The 21597-nt window shown below is 41.2% G+C and overlaps 1 protein-coding gene across 1 annotated transcript in view; it reads right to left on the bottom strand.

Annotated features, from left to right (window-relative positions):
* ablim3 (actin binding LIM protein family, member 3) overlaps positions 1–21597 on the bottom strand; it is a 39967-nt gene that overhangs the window by 12410 nt on the left and 5960 nt on the right. The window contains exons 4-7 of the mRNA XM_053323540.1: positions 10339–10522; positions 6249–6364; positions 2536–2662; positions 2232–2325 (exon numbers count right to left, since the gene is read on the bottom strand). Coding sequence (XP_053179515.1) covers positions 2232–2325; positions 2536–2662; positions 6249–6364; positions 10339–10522 — 521 coding nt within the window. The remainder of the gene's footprint in view (positions 1–2231; positions 2326–2535; positions 2663–6248; positions 6365–10338; positions 10523–21597) is intronic.

Genomic DNA, 21597 nt, shown 5'->3' on the forward strand with positions numbered 1-21597 from the left:
GCAGTATGATGTCATTGTGCTGTGTTCATCTGTTCATCCAGTCCAGTTCACGGTCCTGATGTTTCTCACATGTGGCTCCGCTGGGCTCATGACTGAGGCGTGGCCCCATCCCATCACCTCTGCCTGCCTGACACACCATTACAGAATTTCTATTTATAGACGCACTGCTGACATGTGGCGTGTATCAAGGAGACCTGAACTGTTTCATCTGAACACACCCAGAATGTGTGTGTGTGTGTGTGTGTGTTGAGTGTATGTGTGTGTAGTGGTAAGTCATTTAATGCAAACCTGTATACATAATAGAACAGCAGAGGCTTTTCTTGCTTTTTAATAAACTGATATGTGACCTGCAGGAATGTACTCTCTTTAAGAACTGCCAATGTATAGTCCTTAATTGTATCTATGCTGCATTTGAACCAATCCCAGCTCTCCCCGTCTGTCTCAGGTTTCTCTGTAAGGAAAGCCAGGAGAGGATGCTGGAAGCCTGTATTTCCATCTCATGCTTTCCGAGCAGCAGTGTTTACCGTCTGTGGTCATACTGTATCAGTACAGCAACTGCTGTTACTGTTTCTAATGAGGCCCTCATTCTCTTCGTTGTATTAATAGGCTGCTAGGTTTATTGGTGAATGGAGATGCAGAGGAAGTAAGGGAAAAGAAATAAGTGAAAGTAAGGAGAGGGAAGTTTTGTTCTGTTATGTCCTTCACTTCCTCTCTTCATTTCTCCCTGTATCCATCTTCTCTGAAGCACATAATATTTATTAAACTAACAATGCTCTGGAAAGCTAGACAGAAGAGGGGCTCTGTGCTACTGGGGAATAGTTGAATGAGCCTAATTATTGACATAGACACAAACACAGAGAGATTATAGATTACATTTTCTACATTAGGAATCGTTATGGCAAGGTGTCAGGTAACTTCACCAATATTAGAATGAAATCATATTTTACTTTAAATAGGTTAATGGAGGACTGTCTGTTAAAGTGCTCCAATAGAGTTAATATAATATTCCTATCTTATATTTCTACTCTGTGTTTTGGGTGTTCTAGATCAGACTTCTTGTGAGTTAGTTGCACGTTGCATCTTAAAGAAGTGAATCATTATGATATCAAAATCTGACAGGAGTAAAGAATGACACCACACACACGTTCAGAGAGCGACAGAGTAAGCGAGAGAGAGAGAGACAGAGACAGAGAGAGAGAGAGAGGAGTCGGGGGGAGACTTGAAGATAAAGGCTGACATGTCCCCATGTCTATAAATAGCCCAGAGAGACTGACAGTCAGGAACAAAGCACTTTACACCAACCATTCTGACAAGCAAATGAGCACAGGGACAACAAGGCCCTGAGTGTGTGTGTGTGTGTGTGTGTGTGTGTGTGTGTGTGTGTGTGTGTGTGTGTGTGTGTGTGTGTCTTACAAAATTTTACTACGTCCACTCCCTTTCCTCAGGTCCCAAAAGACAAAAGACGCCCTTGGGAGACACTCCAAAACATTTAATTAGCATCTGAACTTTATCACTTCCATTATTTTCAGCCCTATACTTCCCTCATTATTTTCCCTTCACTACTTCTTAAATCCATCTTCCTCCATCCGCCTCAGCTCCTTCCCCCTCTACTCCTCTCTTCACTGCTGACTCCTTCATCCATCTCTTTTTTAAATTGCTTTGGTTTTCTCCTTCTTCCATCTTTTTATAACTCTCTTTTCCTCTTGACTGCTTACAGGTTGTTATAATTCAATCTAGCATTTTGTGCAGGTGGGCCTATACTCTGCTAAACTGTGCTTCTTGATGAAAACAGTGGAAAAGTGGACACGCACCAATGTTTGACCAGGCGGTTAAGACACTGCAGCTGAATTTGTTTTGGTTTCGGTTTTTTATCAACTCCCAATCTTAAGTCGCTCACTCCCTCAGCACAGGGGGACTTAAACAGAGACGAGGATAAAATGCAACTGCTCAGCTCTGATAACACTGATTACACTCAGTTATCACAGTCAACTCCCATCTGAGAATGTCTGTATTGCTGCAAAACTCAGTGCAGAGAAACTTTTGTTAGCACTGTCTCATTGTCACGTGTCACATATCATTTTTGCACATGTCACCTTCATTTATATCATTACCTTACTCTTCTTTTTGATTCTTCTATGTTGAATTTGTGGGATCAAAGACCAAGACATGTTCTGGAAACGCTGCATATTGCAACACATTCTGATTCTGATTCAATGCTGTCCTATTCTCACCTCCAGAACCCTTCCACTGATGTATCTGCTGCAGGTCTCACATTTCACCCCGTACTGAGCGTGGTAATCTGCCTCACAGTATGGCACTCCATCCCTGCAACACAGAAAATATAAAAGAAGCTACTGTAGTGTATCAAATGCACAGTTTAGCCAATCTAAAGAGAAACTGGATATGGAAAAAGTGCGGGGTTTGTTTCATCAAAAACAAACACAGCAGGACATGTTTTCAATTTGCGTGTCTTTTTCTGAGTGAGACATGAGACTTGAATGGAAATGTTTTTTTTATTCTCTTTTTCACACTCACTTGCTGATGTACTCTCCGGTGAGGACCATGTTGCAGGTTCGACATCTGAAGCAGCTGACATGCCACTGTTTCTCCAACGCCAGGAGAGATTGACCCTGCTTGATCTCAGCTCGACATCCAGCACAGTCTGGAGAAAAAAAATGTGCACCAGACAGAGAAAGAGCCAGATAAAAAGAGAAGAATGGGGACAAGAGAAGGAAAGGGAGGTACGCAGAGAGAAAAAATATAGAAAATAGAGAAATGGAGGGAAAGAGCACAAAGTGAGCCAAGGTGAAATTGTCCATCTTTAAACCAGCCTCATCATCACAAGAAAAATGACAATATAGGTCTATAATTCACACCAGCAAAAACAACCTATAATTAACATGTAGGCAAGCTAACAGGCATAATAATTATGACACAGTTCAGATAATGTCAATATGAGGTGACTTCATGAAATGGCTAGATAGTTAATTCTGGGTTTGAAAAGTTAAGCCAACGTGAAAAAGCCTTAAAGCTACATTCTTTCTAATGGCCAGCAGGGGGCGACTCCACAGGCTCCAAAAAGAAGTCCGATTGTATTGTAGTCTATGAGAAAATGACCCTATTTCTCACTTGATTTATTACCTCAGTAAATACTTTCCTAATGAGTTTATGATCTCAATTGCTAGTTTCAGGTCTCCATCAATACAGCATACAACATTTTATGGTTCTATTATGGTTCTATTTAGAGTAAAATAGATGATAAAGCAGGGTAAGCTTTAGGGTATAGCTTCTTTATGATTAACAGGTTACAACTACGGCAACAATTTATGTTAAATATAGTAATCTCAGATTTAGTAGTCATCTAAAACCACCAGATGGCATAAGCATGACTATAGGTTGTTTTTCGTTGGCTGAATTTTATAGATGTATACTATTGTTTAAATATGAGGATGTGTTGCTTTAAACATCTACGTGCTCCTGAATGCAATTTTCTACCCCTTTGGCGCAGCCACCTCCTTAATCAATAGCTGTGCTAATGCTGAATATTGCTGAGCTGTGAGCCTTGTTCTCCTAACTGTAAGCACTGTTAATACATGATTGAAAGCAGGCACAGAGCAAATATCACTGAAATAGCCTCAGGGTTAAAACAGCTGCATAAAATCCCTCTCACATGAGATATGTATGAATGTGTTCTCTCTCACACACACACACACACAAGCAGAGATAGTATAAAAACAACTGTATGTTCCATATCCCTCCAAAAGACTCCCAGCAGGCGTTATTGACCACTGCTAACGGCCAGAAAGAAGCAGGACAGTGCAGAGGCAAATGAAGCATGGCTGCAGAGTGTCAAAATGCTGAAAAAAGGTCAGCGCTCCATTTGTTTCCATTTGGAAGACATTTGGATTAACTTAACCTTTTCTAACCCGGTCTACAGCTCCTGAGAGAAACACACACAGTCACTAGGGACCACTCCACTCTGCCCTGTCAGCCAAAATAAACTGTTTTTTACTGTAAAGAAAAGAGCTGTAGTGTACTGAATCTGTTTTCTGCAGTCCAAATATATCTTAGCTGTCATTTGGTGATAGTGCTGAGTCCATAGAGCCAGGATCTTGCTTTTACTGTGCACACTTTATTTTCTACTGAGTCATGATACACTTCCCATGTTAGCAACGGGATAAAATTGCTGTCAGATCATCTGAAAAATTATGCAATGGTTACATGGTAATTTACAACAGATGACACACACTTGAAAACAGCTGATGCACTTCTCTCTTTTTAAAATTGTATGTCACCAATTCATTTTCCTCTTTCATAAAGTTAGACTAAATGATCACAACTGAAGCATGAGAGGCTGAGATATCCTGACTTTTATCCCCTATGAGTCACACCCCAAAAACCCTGGATCCTACATTTCACATTATGCAACTGCCTTCATGGCCCCACATTTCTCACACTCCATACCCTCAGTCCTTAACGCAGGCTTTCTGTTTGTATTCAAATTTGTAGTCAATATATTGAAACTGAGATGAACTCATCAGGGTTTGTGGGGGAGGCAGGATGGTCTGGGGAGGCATATTCTTGGAGGGTCACACAGACCTACATGTCATAGCCAGAAGTACCCTGACTGCTGTTAGGTACCAGGATGAAATTCTCAGAGCAACTGTGAGTCCTTACACTGGTGCAGTGGGCCCTGGGGTTCCTCCTGGTGCAGGACAATGTCCAGCCTCGTGTGGCAGTGTGTAGGCAGTTCCTGGATGTCAAAGGCATTGATGCCATTGACTGGCCCTCATTTTCCCCTGACCTCAATCCAATTGAGCACCTATGGGACATGCAGATATCCATCCAATGCCGCCACAGTACCGCCAAACACTATCCAGGAGCTCACTGATGCCCTGATCTAGGTCTGGGTGGAGATCCCCCAGGATACCATGCGCTGACTCATCAGGAGCATGCCCACATGTTGTCAGGAGTGTATACAGGTGTGATTTTGAAACCAGCCCACAATGGGTTGATGATTTTGGTTTCCATTGACAGTTGCTATTTCATTTTGTCCTCTAGAAATTAAGCCATGTACATCAGTAAAGATTTTTAACTTGAATCATTTGTTCACCAAGATCTGATGTGTGATTTAAGTGTTCCCCATATTTTTTTTTAGCAGTGTGTGTGTGTGTGTGTGTGTGTGTGTGTGTGTGTGTGTACAGTCACATAGTGCAGATTTACAACATTCAGGAAATTATTATTGCAATATATTATCCATAATGACAAAGTCCAGGTCTGACCCAAGTTTGTAAGACTTACGTTTTTTTACACATTAATACTCACATATAATAATTTGAGATGACCTTAATGTCATCTTTAATGAAACCCAAATGAGAATTAGGACTGGCAACTAAATTTTTTATTAAAGTTTGATAATTTCTCAGGAGGTTTGGTCACTGAAGCATAAATAAGCAAACTTTCCATGGATAATACGTTCCATTCCCCTGAAAGAATCCATTTGTAAGTGCCAACTTGTGCACTCAGAGCATACATTTGCATTCTTAAACATCATGCTTATTTTACAAAATTACGGAAGACTAGGCTGTAAAAATCAGTTACACACTGCATTTTGTGTCTGCACTCTGTGTCCTGTCTTATAGACTGACTCCTCATAAGGCAGAGTGATGAACACGTACCATGGGAGTCGTTTGGTTTTTATTCTCCTGAATGGAGCAATCTGGGGAGGACAATTATTCACTGCCTCTCCACCATCTGTTATTACTGCACAGCCAGTGAGCAGCAGCTTGTTGTCTGTGTGCCACACTTAACAAATGATTCACTATCAATCACTATTGCTCTGTTGAAGGAGAGGGATGTGCACTCTTCCCACACATACCTATCTAATAACACTCAAGATATTTGGCACATTATTTATTTATACGATGTACATTATATGTGTAAAAGATGCATTTGCTAAAGCATGAATACTCAAGATATATAAGCAGAGGTCAAGATGATGGAACAGATGTGCAGTGAAAACATAACATCTATTCTCTGCATGTTTAGTGTTGACTGATGTGTCTGTTTGTGTTGCATAATTCTCAGCTGGCGGATCAGCACGACAGGTCAGACCACTGATTTGACAGACACTAGATTAGTTAAATGAGCTAAATGGGCCTCATGGACACATCGCATTACAATCAGCGCACTGTTGTGCCTGGTGGCCCTAAACAGAACAGACAAAGCGAGGCGGATACTGGACTTACGGCTGGGCCCGTGGATCTTGATCGGTTCATTTGACTTGACGAGTGTGTGAGAGCACTGCTGGCACACACAGTCCTTTCCACTGAACGTCACTCTATCTCCAATGGGGAAGGGTTTACTGAGGGGGAAAAGAGAAAAATTGAGAGAGAATTAGAAAAGCAGCACACAACTAGAGATAAAATGCCTGCAGTGATTTTGCGTGTTGACATTACATCCAAGTGTGCACAGTGAAATAACAAATTGTTGCTGGCAGAGACAAGATTGGGTGACAGACAGGCCATAGTCCTGCTGACACACGATGAATACAGTCTGACATCCTCTATGAACCTGAAAATACATTTACAAACAGTTGAGATGACGGGTTAATAGGATGCAGACTGTTGCAGCAGCACCTGGCTGCTCTGTGATTAAAGATCTGATAATGTGATGCTGCCACAGGCTTATGAAAGGGAAACTTGCTCTCTCACTGAGAATGAAAAGTTATTAGGAGGACTGTGTGGAGTGCATACTGATCTTAACTGCCTCTTTGCCTCTGTTTCTGTCCGCCCAGTTTGCTCTGCCTACAGTAGCTCGCTCCCCACACAGCTGGTGCTACTGTTTCCTTCTTTTTTTTGAAAGCCACACTACGATTAAGGAAAGTAAACACACACATAGACAGGCAGAGTACGTGACAGCAAAACAGCTCCCACTGTATGAAATCAAATTGACCATATCATGATACACTGTTCTGACTCTCTTTCCTCTCCCTTTTTGAAGAGACGGATTGATTTCTTTATGACTGGGGAGGATGTGAGAATGAATGGGGAGCTAAAAGGCTTAGGGAAGGCTGTTTAAAAGACATAGACGGCAATAATCCTTTTACTCCCCCGCCGAGGCCTGGAGCCAGAGCCAAGACCCAGAGGGAGGCTAGAGTCTCCAGCAGAGCTCGCAGTCAGCACACAAGAGTGCACTACATCCATGTTTGCTCTTAGAGATACACAGACACACACATGTGTAAAGGTTGTGAGCTTCAGAGCGGTTGTATTCTACCAATGTTTCTGCCTGAATATGTGTGTTAAGAGGGGAACTGGCACATATAGAATTCCATGTTTGCTCCTTTGTGCTTTTATATTATTCAAAGAAAGACAACATCCACACATAAAACAGAGATGAAGGGCGAGACATTTCGGCACACAAATTATTCAACAAAAGCTCTAGTAAACACTGAAAGGGACCCAAGTCAAATGAAACTGATAAAGCGTATTATTCATTTAGGCTTCATTTTCATTTCAGCGTTCAGTTGCTCCCAAGGATAACCATCTGTTCCTGAACTTTTCATTTTGATTCAGCCATACTGAGCAAAAAGCTAAACATAGAAACTTGGAGACACATGAGGACTGTTTTCGAGGTTTGGTGTCTACTTCCACGCATGACAGGCCTGACCGTAGCTATTATAGTCTAAAGTCCAACTTAAGCACAGGAAGTGTTGTGATGGTGTAGAGGAGTGTGTTAGTCTGTGTGTGTCTGACCTTGTCTTTACCTGCGTGTAGCTCTCAAGACACTGCCTTGTCAGCCTTTCTCAGGGCTTTAAAAATTTACTTAGTTTACATATTTAATGCATGTTTTTTTTCTTTATAAAAAAAAACTGTCCGTAGAAGAACAGCTATTTCTGGCTTTAGAGATATACGCCCTCTGGCTTTGATCACTGCCATTTTTTTGGGGGAGGGAGGGGGTTTAAAAGCATCAGCACAGAAAAGTGAAACTCACTATCTGCCTTCATTAGAGCTGAGGCGGTGATGACAAAGAGGAAGAGAAATGATGATGAAGACATATAGGGAGATGATGTGACGCCGATGATGATTAAGAGCAGGAAGATGATGACAGTAATAATGAGGTGGAAGGGGGTGCTTGGAAGATAGATAGGAAGGGAGAGGATGAAAAAAAGAAGTACAAGAAAGGACTCTGAGCAATGTGACAGGGGGCAGACGGAGCAGGAAAGAAAAGATTCACCCTTCGGCTTCTTGCTGTCTCTTCCAGTTGACTCCACACACAGCGAAAAACACACACACACACACTGACATCCCTGTCACTGCTAGGACTGCTCCACTGACTGTCTGTGGCCAGTTGGTGTCAGTTTTTTTTTTCTTGCCCTCAGCCGATGGGCACGACCGCATGTTTATAAGCCAATGTCAAGCTCATACACAGCAATGAAAAAATATAACAGTACTCCCCTGGAAGGAAGGTAAAGAAATATTGCTGTTATCTCAACCTAGAACATGTCACAACAGAGAGAGATGGAGGAGGGAGAGAGCAACAGAGTGACAGGTGTTTCCACATACTATACATGTATATGCAAAGCAAGCACAGAGGAAGGCCTTTTTAAAGAGCGGAACATGAAAGAGAAGGAGAGAAGAGAGAGCGACGAGGAGAGTGAAAATGTTGAAACAGAAAGAGGAGCCAACAGGGATGCTGACTCTTAGTTCATTCAGGAGAAGCTTAACATGAGCACTGATGGAGGTCAGAGGAGAGATGGCCTACTTTCACTAAATCTAACAGCGTGAAACACCAGGTCAGCTCTCTTTTGGAGACGTGTCTCGACTAAGCAAAATGACAGACTGCTTGAGCTTTTCCAATTATGTTGACAACCAGCCACTGAGCTTATACTGAATCATGAGCTTTTAAACAGACCGTAAAGACCTTGATCAACTTTGGATTTCATATTCTAAAAAAATGTAGCTTGAGGTGTGCAATGGTTTCATTTATATATTTGAATTAAACACAGTATTTGGCAAGCAGCATCATTGGAGGCAGGAATGCCCAGTCATGAAGCAGAAAACAGTGACTCATGGCAGAGAAAGAGAAGTCATACATTTTTTATTCTCTAGCTCCACAATTCATGTCTTGTTCTCTTCTCTCTATTTTTATTCTGAAACAGGCTATTTCTACTAATGAATCATCACATCTGTGCTTCATCACAGTAAAAACAGAAACAGACAAAGAATGAACAATGTGCAAATAGTTACTGTATAATACAGAGACTGTTGAATAGAAAATGTGTACTATTTGGAGTGGGAAATTATATGTGATTTTATACTGTTATATCAATATAGATTAGATTTTTTCTGGAAAATAAAATGAGAACCTGTTAATGGGATAAAAATAATCAGGCTGGCTTATCCAGCATATTAAAACTGACTGCACTAATCAATATATGTATATTAAAGTGTGAATAAATGACTGTGTGATGTGAAATGTAGTCACAAACATACAGAGAATTAGCATCCAACTTAGTGTCCTTCAGCTAATTTTGTTTTTGTGATCCAAACTACTATGAGTTGACTCCCACCGCTCTTATCAGCAGAATTTCCCACTACAGCAGGCATCAATGTTCATCTAAGAAATCCAACACACACTACCTGCCCAGCACCAAATGACAGACAGAAAAAGTTAGAGACTATGCCATGAACAAAGTGGAGCCTTTAGCAGCTAAAAAACAGGATACATATTTCTTACATGACTTGGTGGAGACCAAAACACAGCTAAAAGGAGAGTGAATATATCAGTGTTGTGTCTACAGCTTGTTGTCTTTACAAATTCAACTTTATATGTTTTTAGCCTCTTTTTTTTACATTTGGATAAATTCACACCATCCAAAAAAAAGTGCTGAATAAGCTTTCAGCAGTTCTTATTTGCAACATAACCATGGATGTACAATCACTGAATTACTTTGACAGAGACCTAAAAAAAACACAATGATTCTCAGACAAATAATTATATCTTCAGAAAGTCACACACTGAATCTAAAATTGCATGTGTGTCCTATCAGCGGGTTCAGATTTAACAGATGTTGATGCTAACTGTGCTGCTCAGTGGCAAGCGGTACACCTAACAAATCAAATTACTTTATTACATGACCTTATTACATGGAGCCCTGCTCATTGATTTTTAGCACCTCTGTATTTGCCAAAGATAAAAAATTATCCCTATCACATAAACTGTATAATAAAATGACATCACTGAATATATTGTCATGTTGTCCATTAGTATGTAGTACTGTAAGCTTGTATGTGTAACACTGGGAGTCTGTTGTTGCTTGTGTGTGTGCATGTGTACCTGCAGACACTGCAGACAAAGCACTTGGGGTGGTAAGTGCGTCCCAGAGCAGAGACCACCTCTCCTGTGATGAAGCTGTCGCAGCGGTCACAGCGTGTACCGTACAGACGCTGATAGTCTGCTGTACAGATGTACTCGCCCTTCTTCTGGAAGAAGCCAGATCGTGCCAGGTCACAGTTACACACTGTTGAAAGAATGGGAGAGAGAAAGTGAGAGAGAGCAATTTACTCAAAACAATAAAGCATATTGAATTAACTGTGGATAAGGACATGCACAGATGTTAACAATATAATACTGTAAATACTATTTTTGTCTTTCCCCTCTAAAAAAGCACATTTGAGGTTTCCATTTTGTGTCATCTGCTGTTAAAATCAAACTATATACATAACACTCAGCAGTATTTAAAGTTTTACAAGCCCTTTTTTTCTAGGTTTTGTTCCATTACACCTCTGAGTGTTTTCCTTCCAGGTTGAGCATCCCTCGTTTTACCTGTTGGTGTGAGCATGTGTGGTTGTTTGTGCTGTGTGTATGTTTGTCTTCACACATGGCTGCTAGGGAAGTTATTCAGACAGTGGTGAGCCAATTTGCTCTGATGGCAATATAATGATATAATCAGTGGAAAAGTCATTTTGTGCTAAACAACGCGAAGAAGGAGACAAAACAACAGCCCGCAAGTTCCCTGCATCATCAGAACGTCCACTGCAGACTCATTAAATACCAATGGGGAAGATACAGAAATCATTTGCTGTGTGTGTGTGTGTGTGTGTGTGCAAGGTGTGTGCACGGTTTGTGTATGTGTTATGTATGTGTGTGTCTTTGTATTGTGAAACTTAAGCAGACAAGCCCTTTTCCATGTAACTGAGAGTAAATTCCTGTGGGTGTAACAGTATAGCAAAGAGGCGTTGTCACAGATCAGTAGCCAATGTGGTTGCTCGTCTCTGGTTTCTGCCAGTCTATGTGGTTAACCAAGAGAAAGAGTAGACAGTTATAAGACTAGGTTAAAATCTAGTATATGGCTAAACAATATAACAGCCAAGAGGATGAGGTAGTTATTGGGGAGGAAATTAATTTAAGGCAGTCTGTATAGTTTTGGCTTTTTAAAGGTCATCTCTTTCTTTTCAGCTGATAAGATGTTCCACATTTTAGGTGTATATGCTGTTGTTGTAAGAAGGGATGAGTTAAGGTTTTCACTATGAAGTTTTACTATGAAATTAATTGTTAATGCTGAGTGAATGACCCAGATACATTCTGTTTCATGTGTAAAGTTTGCCTTTGTAAATGCATGTGTTATTATTACTTTTACTTTTTTTTTTTTACCGTGAACACAGATACCTTTCACCCATTTCACCCTTTCACACATGTACTGCAACCCTGAAGTTATCACAACATTACACATTTCACACATATCCGGAAATATCTGAATCTGTTGGACTGGACATAAACAGACCTTTTTACCCTGCCAGCTCCCTAGTACAAGGTCCGACTGATTCTATGTGTCAATACAGCAGTGAATTCTTTGGAGAATTCACAGTGAACGAGTGGGCTATAACTCGTGTAAGTGCAACAAAATCTAGCAGTAAGGGAGTCGGTACAAGCAATGTGTCAAAGAACATAAGATTAAATATAATGTTTTTGACTTCCAGCAGTCAACCCCCCTGTTCCCTCTCATCAACAGTTACTATTTTACACGTTTGATTGTGCCCGAACACTCCGAACACTGTGAAGCTAGCACTAACGGGAGAGAGGACTTCCTGTGATTTCTTGTGGAAATAAAAGCTGCTCTATCTGTAATGAAAAGCTTAAAAATGTGGAATTTGTTTAAACCAAAAGGAGTACTTCCAGTAGGTGAGAATGCAAATGACACTGACAATCTCCAGCTGTGTGCTACATCTGTGAAAGGGCAACTCTGGTAAATGTCTGGACCTGATTCTCCAAATGGTGCATAGATCCTCTTTTTTCATGCAAATGTTGTTATTTGGATAAGCTGACCACTATTGGGAATCAAAATGGTTTTTGATTTTGATTAATTTTTGATTAATGTGACAAAAATTACAATAGCTAAATTACTGCCATCATCGCTGCTGATTAGTGCAAAATATATTCTGGGATACTTAGCTTTGGCAATGCTAGGCCAACCAGTGGTGTGGCTTCATCACTCAGTAACTCACTCAGTCAGGGACAGATGTAGTTATTGGTTACTGTTGCAGTCCAGCCAAAAATGCTGTGACGTGTCATACATTGCACTGATGAGGGTCACATGCTAGGCAACACAAATCCAGGTTGTCACACACATTGTCACCTTTTTAAAAAAAAAAAAGCATATTACCCAAAGTGTCAAACAATTCCCTTTATACCACTTCTTGTGTCAATATTTAATGCTACAAGTCAAACAGCAACAATCCCAGCTTGAGACAGAAGCCAGCGCAGAAGTCTCTAAAAGTGCATTACTGTATCATTGGCAGCTGTTCCCATTCAAAAAGCATAAACTTGAAATACTACGTCAATCTTTTTTTTTACAACAACTCATTATGGCCTCAATCTGTTAATTCAGGTTCAGTTAATAACATATAAAGACAATTAGTAGCTTTAATGTCTGCATGTAGTCATTGATTGACAGCTTAGATTGACTCAATACCTGGCAACAGAGAATAATACATACTAGAACAGGAATATGCTTTCAAATTTCTGTTTTCAAATCAACTGTTTTAAACATATTTAATTGGTAATTGATCTGACTGCAATGGAGTTCACAAAATCACATACAGCAACAATTTCCTTTTGAAAACATATCATGTTTTTACACTGAAGACAACCCACTGAGTATTCACAGCATGAAAGAATGTAAATAGAATCTGCAGTCGCTGATTGTGAGGTGAACAACTGTTGATGCACAGAAATCTGCTGAAAAATGCGCGTACCATGCCAGTAATTAAGGTAGATTATAATACTGTAAATAAAGTAGTATGCAGGGGGAAGTTGTAGTGGAACGAAACACCTTGAATATCAACAATTTACTGCTAAAAAAGAGCTTCTGACTGGCCATGCTGTAAAGTCTGGAGTTGCAGCTACAGGCTAAATTCAGCTCCCAATAGCCACCGTTTTCAGTGTACACTGGCAGGCACTGAGTTCACAGACACACAGACATGCACATGCACATAAACCCTTCAAAGGGGCTCATTTAATCTCAAGCTGTTTATGAGTGGAGCATATTGACTTAATGGTGTAATAAAAGATCAATGGGGCCTCACTTAAAAGCAAAAACAATCTCGGCTCCCACAAGAGGATGGAAACACATAAATCCATCCCTGATGGGATAGCACTGTGCATATGCAGAGATAGGATGATGAAATGTGACAGTTTGCGTGTGAGATATGATGATGGATCTTTATCATTATGACAGGTCACTGGCATCAAGGCGAGGTGGCTGCAAAAGTGCAGAAGGAGGGAGGAGTGTGTCGAATAGGGGAATGCACGAGTAAGACCAGCACTCTGAGGTTTAAGATAGTCTGTATATAAAAATGTGTGTGTCTGTGCATGTGTGTGTGCGTGCGCCAACCACATTTCCAGAACCACTGAACAATGGCATTGAGCTTCAAAAAGTGTCCCTGCTGCATTTTCAACCAGAGTAACTAAAGCTCTTACCAGAAACCCAAATCACATGCTATCTGATGCCTTCATGGAAAAAAGGAATGGGAGAACAAATATTCCTCCATCTATTAAGCTCTTCACCACAGAAAAAAAATCAGTCTGTCTGAAATGGTCAATAGCATTTACAGAATGAAAACAATATTTTTAATCTTCTTAAACTAAATTGCACCAAAATTTGCCGCCATCATTTATTCTGCCTCTGTTTTTCTTTCTCTCCTTTCTACTCTCCCTCTCCTTCTCTCCTCTCTCACTCTCCCTCAAAATGAATTGCTTTTCAATCTGCGCCCAGATTGATTTTCAAATTACTGGAATCTGCTCAATTAGCCTAATGCACTTTATTAGCATACGGACGCCTGACCGAATCACAGCCGGCTGACTAGATGTGCTCAGAGTGGATTGGATGGGCTGGCTGGACAGTTCACCTGTTCTGGCTAATCATGTTGTTTTTCTTCTGACTGGACGATTGGCTAGATGCATTGCAAAGGACGTCCCCCTTCCTCAGTTGCCATAGGAGATGTAAACCTTCCACAGTTGCCCTAGAGACAGCTATGTCCCAGTCTAAATGATGTGGTGGTTGTGGTGCTGGTGGCATGTTTTTTTGGGGGGAGGAGGAGGAGGGGGGGTTGTGGTTGAACTGGTGGATGTAAATACCAAATGTTATCTGTCTGAAAATAATTCTGATGGCAAAAACATCAAGTGAAAACTTTACTTAAATGTGACACAAACTAAATACTAAATCATATCCAATTTACTTCCCACTTTAGTAGCAATGATGTAAATCTATGGCCCAATTTGTATCACATATTGTTCCTTTAACTACAAAAATATGTTACAACTATCTTCACTTAAACAAACCACCTTCAAGTTCAACAAGTGAACAAACGTTATACACATATTACACTGTTTGGCAAAAGTAACAATACTCAAATAAAATGATGTATGTCTTTAAATAACAGAAATGCCTTAAATAAATCATTTATACATTCACCAGATAGAAGGAACTCCAAAAGTTTAGACATTTCCTCCATAAAACAGCCATCACTTTTTCACAACCTACTTTCAGGCTCGCCCAGTATTTTTTCAAGTTTTCTCATTTCAGCCTGAACCATAAAGCAGACAATTTAACCCTTAGATGCATAAGTGGGGTCAAAAATGACCCCGAGGGTTGTTATTCTTCAAAATCTCTGAAATTAAAAGTTTTTACACTTCCATATTCCAGGTATTCCTCATAAAACATGTTTGTGACTTGAGGCCATTTGAATTTTTTTAAATGTTTTTATACATTTAAAGAAATTGCAGTTTTTGTGTCACTACCCCACTTTTCCATAAGTGGGGTCAAAAATGACCCCAAGCATTTCCTATAGAATCATCATATATATATCAATCATATTTGTCAACAAAGTAGACATTAGTTAGCTAACTACAAAATAATGTTAGTAGTAATGTTTGTACTCTGTTAGCTAGCTTACTACTGCTAGCTCTGTTAGCTAGTTTACTAAGCTAGTGTAATGTTAGCTGGCTTCAGTGGTGTGCACAAGGGGTGGCAGGGGGGGCGGTCACCCCGCCTCGTGGCCCAATTGTTGAAAAACGTGTGCTAAGGTTCCCTCTTGGGAGCCAAAACGTGTGCTAAGGTGCCCTCTTGGGAGCCAGAACGCGTGCTAAGGTGCCCTCTTGGGAGCCAAACACGTGCTAAGGTGCCCTCTTGGGAGCCAGAACGCGTGCTAAGGTGCCCTCTTGGGAGCCAGAACGCGTGCTAAGGTGCCCTCTTGAGAGCCAAAACGCGTGCTAAGGTGCCCTCTTGGAAGCCAAACACATGCTAAGGTGCCCTCTTGGGAGCCAGAACGCGTGCTAAGGTGCCCTCTTGGGAGACAAACACGTGCTAAGGTGCCCTCTTGGGAGCCAAACGCGTGCTAAGGTGCCCTCTTGGGAGCCAAACGCGTGCTAAGGTGCCCTCTTGGGAGCCAGAATGCGCATGTGGGCGTGTGTGTGCGTGTGTGTGTTAAAAAAAAAAAGTTATAAATAAACTTGTTAAATGTAAAATCAGTTTTTTGTTGACTCAAATATAATAAATATAATCACCTTTAACCAAAATGAAAGACATTTTTTAAATTCATTGCAAAAACACATTGATTCTAATTGGGGTCATTTTTGACCCCACTCATGGAAGAGTGTAGGTATCGGTCGTTCATGCATCCAAGGGTTAAATGTATCCATCCACATGTTGCAGTTGCCAGCACAGTGGGTGGAGTTGGGTCAGAGCTTGGTGTCTCTGCCACCGCAGAGATGTGGCTTAGCTTGGCTCAGAGAAGAAAGGCTTTGGTTACAGCCACACAAGCAGCACCACATGGTGTGGACATCCACCCATAAAAACAACAGCCTGATACAACCAATGTAGAATCAGTCTGGTCTGTTTCACTGTCCTGCAAATGGCTTTTGGGCATCGCAATAATCAATTCATTCTATAGCTACTTGTTGGTAAGTTGCAGTTGGGAACAAGAGTAATGCAAAATTCAGAAGTTATTAAAAAGTTAATTTCATAGAAGAAATGTGTATCATTTTCTAAAGTAATATTCAGCTTCATCATCAATAGCTTCCTAAAACAAATCTAATCAGCTTTGCAAGACTGAAATATATATCAAAGACTTCCATCTATTTGCTAATTTTATGATCTTCCCTGAATGACTCTCTAATGAGGGAGACTGAAAGATGCAGCTTTCTTTCCTTCATATTGCTCCTTTTTGGCAACGCAAGAAGTTAACATCTAGAGATCAGAAGTCTGGTGATTAGAGATTAGCATGTAGGCTAGTGTCTGCAGCTGTGGTCATTAGAACCACTCTGATTAGGCACCCACAGGGGGTCTGGATGATTGGGTATTTATCTCCAGCCAACAGACGCAATTAAAATTCTCAAAGTCTGCCCAGGCCAGAACCCCAAAAAGTCCTGACACCCCCGCCCCTTCCTTCCCTTCCCCTTTTTCTCTGTTTTTCCGTTTCAGGACTGCTTCCAATTCTTTGTGGCTCTGAGCACAAGGTCTCCACTTTATCTCAATTTGCACCCTTCTCTTTCTCTACTGCACATCATATCACAGTGTCTCCTATCTCTCCCCAATTCCCTCACTCTTCTCTCTTACCATGGCTCTTCCCTTAGCTCATTATGCTGCTGTTAGGTCCTAATAATGTGTTATTAGGTAAATGGTCATGCTTTATACAGTGCATGAAAGTAGCCATGCTGCATTATTCTAATTGTTTTAGTGCTGCTGTCAAGATTATGCAAATTTCTATGGCCTTGTTCAAGATAATAGGGGCAGCCACAGACTGTTTAGTGGAGGGCCATATGTATGTAGCAGGGCTGTGACACGTTTCAGCAGGGGAGTTACTCACCTACTCGCCCCCATATCTGTGCTACCAACATGCGGCCCGAGATCCTCTGCCCTCCCCCTGTCCCCCGGATCTGAGCCCCTCTGACAGAGGGAAACACTTCAACAGTAAATAATGTGTTTTTTCAAGTTGTGCCAAATTGCTGGTTTGGAGAAAAAGCAGTCACACAGACAGGAAGAGGAGTGAAATGAGTCTGCAGCCATGCCTAGCAGTTCTTTGAGGCACAATGTTTTAAGCGTAACGCTAACATAAATATGCTCACAATGAGGATGCTAAAATGTGTAGCAGATATAATGATGTAATCTCTTTCTGTATGTGTGTCCTTCACATATCTCGAGAACAGTTCACCTGACCTACTTCACACTTGGTAATTGTATTACTGGACACTCAAGGGTTTGCAGTGTTGAATTTGGAGCAACTTGGACATATATTATATATAATACAAATATTAATGAAACTCAAATAAACAAGCGGTCAATGAGCCGCTCAGCTCAGCATTAGCGTGGTAGGGCTTCAGGGATCGGTGACTGCATGTCATGAGCACAGCCAGAGATCAAAGATGTACACGGAGTCAGAGAAAAGTATTTTCACATGACGTGCTCTAAAAAGATAAAAGTAGACAGCGTAAACACAATTGGACACACAGCACATTTAATATTAATAAACTTTAAATGAACAAGGGAACAGCAAGCCGCTCAGTGTGGAGTATGCTGTCCAAGAGTAAAGAGAGGGATGTTGAAGTGACTGTCCTCCACTACTGGAGTGTAACATTTCTCTGAATCTGCAGTTAAATTTGGATTAGTGTGAGAGGGTATTCTTACTCAGGATAAAATTGTATCATTTTGAAATTGCATAGGGCCTAACTGTAAATGGCTAAATATTACATGTTCATTAAACCCTCAAGTCCCAGCATGAGTTGTTTTCACCAAAATATATTTATGTTTCTGATCCTTCATTACAGTATAACCTTATATTCAAAACATAAGCATGAGCACAGCCAGCATCAGAGCTATAGAGCAAGTCAGAAAAAAGTTTTTTCACTTGGTGTGGTCTAAAAAGAGAAAAGTAGACAGCAAAAACAGAGCTTTTAATGACGAATGGACAGACTCCTTGGCTTCTTCCCACAGGCAGTTCAAAACCAGTATGTCTCATAAATCTTTTGAACAAATATATAAACTCACATGCTCCAAACTCAAGCCACAGTAAAATAAATGATTTAAGAGCCCAATATGATCAATTTACATTATTTCAGGATGTCCACATCATGGTGGCAGTAGATTGAAAGTCAGGGAAACACTAAAATTATTAGGATTTCTCATGTGTAGACCATGAATGTCTGTGCAAAATTATATGGCAATACATTTAAATGATGTTGACATATTTCAGTTTTGGACCAAAGTAACTACCAAGAGACCAACATTGCCATCAGTTGAACTTAAAAAATAGAAAAAGGAAGGAAAAAAAGACAAAAGAGAGGGAGATGGGGTCTTATAAAAGGGCAAGAGGAGTGTGAGGAAGTTTACTGGCTAAACCAGAAGAATCGTGTATGAATGATAGGGTTCCCCCAGCTTTTGGCTGCGGTAGTTGATGGAGACAGATGGCTGCCCAGTAGTGTCCCTTCATACCAGCAGACTGGCCCCGCTACTGAGGCCTTCAGCTTTTAACCCTCTGAGGGCTGATAAGAGACTCAGCCGAGGGGAAAATAAGCGTGAATGAGATCACAGACATGCAGAGATGCCCAAACTGCTAGAGACTGAGCGTCGTATTAAACAGTGAGGTCCTGCTGTTGTAGTTTGTGTATGTGTGTTTGTCCGACACAGCAGGATTTGTTTCTTACAGTAATTACGCTTTTTATCATTCAGAAATCAAAAGGAAAGCCAGATCAAACAGTTTACACACACACACACACATACTTAAAGACAATAGGCAGGGCATCAGTGTGTGAAAATCCCTCAGGACGGTGACGCTTGAGAGAGACAAGAGGAGGAATAATCCCTGTCATCTATCCCGAATCCCGCAGAGTCGTCGGGGAGAAGCGCCGTTGCCTGCCGCGCTCCCTTCTCTCTCCGCCGGAATCTCTCCCTAGCAACCAGGCATTGGCGTGGTGATTGGACCAGCGTACCAGTGGTTGCTATAGCTACAGGAAGCTCCCCTTCCCTTTAACCCCCCGCTTTTTTCTGTGCTGTGTGTCTCTCTCTTCCTCTTGTCTTTCTTTCTTTTTTCGCTTTACTCTTCACCCTTTCTCCCACTATATTTTTCTCTCAGTCCTGTTGTTCCCTTGCTGACAGAGAACAGAATGGTGGAACAGTAGGTTGATGTTATTAACACAGAGGTTGAGTGATGGGGGTTAATGGTATCCAAAGGGAGGCTGGACTGACTGAAACAGGTCTACAGAGACAGAGACAAAGATGCTGCAATTTACAAGAACCCTGGTGAGAATACGGGCTAGAAATGAAGCATTAGCAAAGCAGTCAAGTATTTATCTGGCCTGTCTGTGTAAATCTGCTTTTCCTTTTAGAAACGTTTCATGGGAAAAATCTGTTTTGTCTCCAAAAATAAATAACTAGTGGGAGCAGCCCGGCAGTTTGGAAAAGCTTCATGTGTGAATGTGCCTGTGTTTGTTTCTGTCTCTATCTTTTCTCGTATACTTTTTTTGTGTGTGTGTGTGTCTGTGTTATTATTTGTTAGCATGTGAGTTGGCGGCATGGGAAATGGGAAACACACGCCCATTTTTTTTTTTGCTTTCGCCGGCGATTTATGTTTGTGTTAGTGTGTGAGTGTTTGCGCTCGTGCCACTGACAGGCTCCGCTATCCTTGTTGGAATCTAAGAGTGCCAATTATGCTTCGGAGGCGGGATAAATGTGGTCACTATGTCATTAGGCCAGTATGTACGAGTCAGCCCGTCTGCCGGTAATACACCACCACATCATCCATACAGCCACATAATCCACACACACTCTCACACAGACACACATATCTACACCCCCGCCGCCTTCTCTGTGTCCTGAGTTGATGCATCAATCTGGGAGCTGGCTTCAGTCTTCTCTATTTTCCACAGACTTCTGTCTTGAGCTGATTGCGTGGCTGCTGCTTCATGCTATAATCAGCTGCTGTATAATGGGGTGAAATGAAAAGTTAAATGCACATGATTAGTGCTCTGTTCTTTCTCTCTGACTAATGCATGAAAGAGGAATTATGATAATGTGGCAACCAGAAGGCAATGTGGCTTGATAAAGTGTAGGCAAAAGACAGCAGAGGATAAAATGATGGACGGGATGAATGCATGTGTTTGTACATGCTAAATGATCGTGTGTGCTTTCGTGTGATCACAAAGTATAGTAGAGTGTGTAGTTGCACTGACAGCATGTGTTCATAATGTATTCAGTGGGGCATAGTCAGCCCTTTTGAGCCAAAAAGGGAGCAGAAATATAAAGAAAGAAAGAAAGAGAGGAGAATCAAGAAAGAACTAGGATTTTATGTTACGGTTTTTCAGTGGAAATGAAAGCGCTGAGGCACACACAATATCATTGGCCAAGGTCAATAACCTGGGTACACACACTGATTCTCTAAGAGAGAAAAAAGCAGAGCAAAGAACAGAATCAAACGTTGAAACACACCCCAATCAGAGTTCATAAACACATCCAGCAGATAAGGCAATTGGCTGCTGAGAGAGGATTGTCATTCTGGTGAAATGGTACAATACAGTTTAGTCATTATTCTCCAAATCGCACGCCCCACATGCCAATGTCATCCTGTCCCAAGATGAGAAATTGATTTCATGCTTGAGCGACAGTCATTAGGAAAGAAAGGGAGAACGCAAAGAAAGAATCAGAGGGAGAGGAAAACAGAAAAAGAGAAAAATGTGTGTGTGTGTGTGTGTGTGTGTGAGAGAGAGAGAGAGAGAGAGGGAGAGAGGGAGGAAAATATAGAAATTTGATCTTAAATCCTGCCATTTCATTTGCAGCCATTCTGCCTGAGAAAATAAGCGGAGGACTAATGAAAAGCAGACAATACAAATACAGACAATAGAGAATAGATGGAGTTTACGAAGTTCAAAAGAACATGCAACATGTTTGTGTGTGAGGGGGGTTAGACGCCGGACAATAAAAGCTTTAGAAAACTGCTGGCTGTGCAGAGGCCCATACAGGAGAGCATATTATGGGCAGGGTTGTGGTAGAGCCTGGCTGCACAATAGTACCCCATTGCCTCATGGGATGAGGAGAGCTCTCTGGAA

This window comes from Scomber japonicus, chromosome 8 (genome assembly GCF_027409825.1).
Source record: "Scomber japonicus isolate fScoJap1 chromosome 8, fScoJap1.pri, whole genome shotgun sequence".
In the NCBI taxonomy this organism is placed as follows: Eukaryota; Metazoa; Chordata; class Actinopteri; order Scombriformes; family Scombridae; genus Scomber; species Scomber japonicus.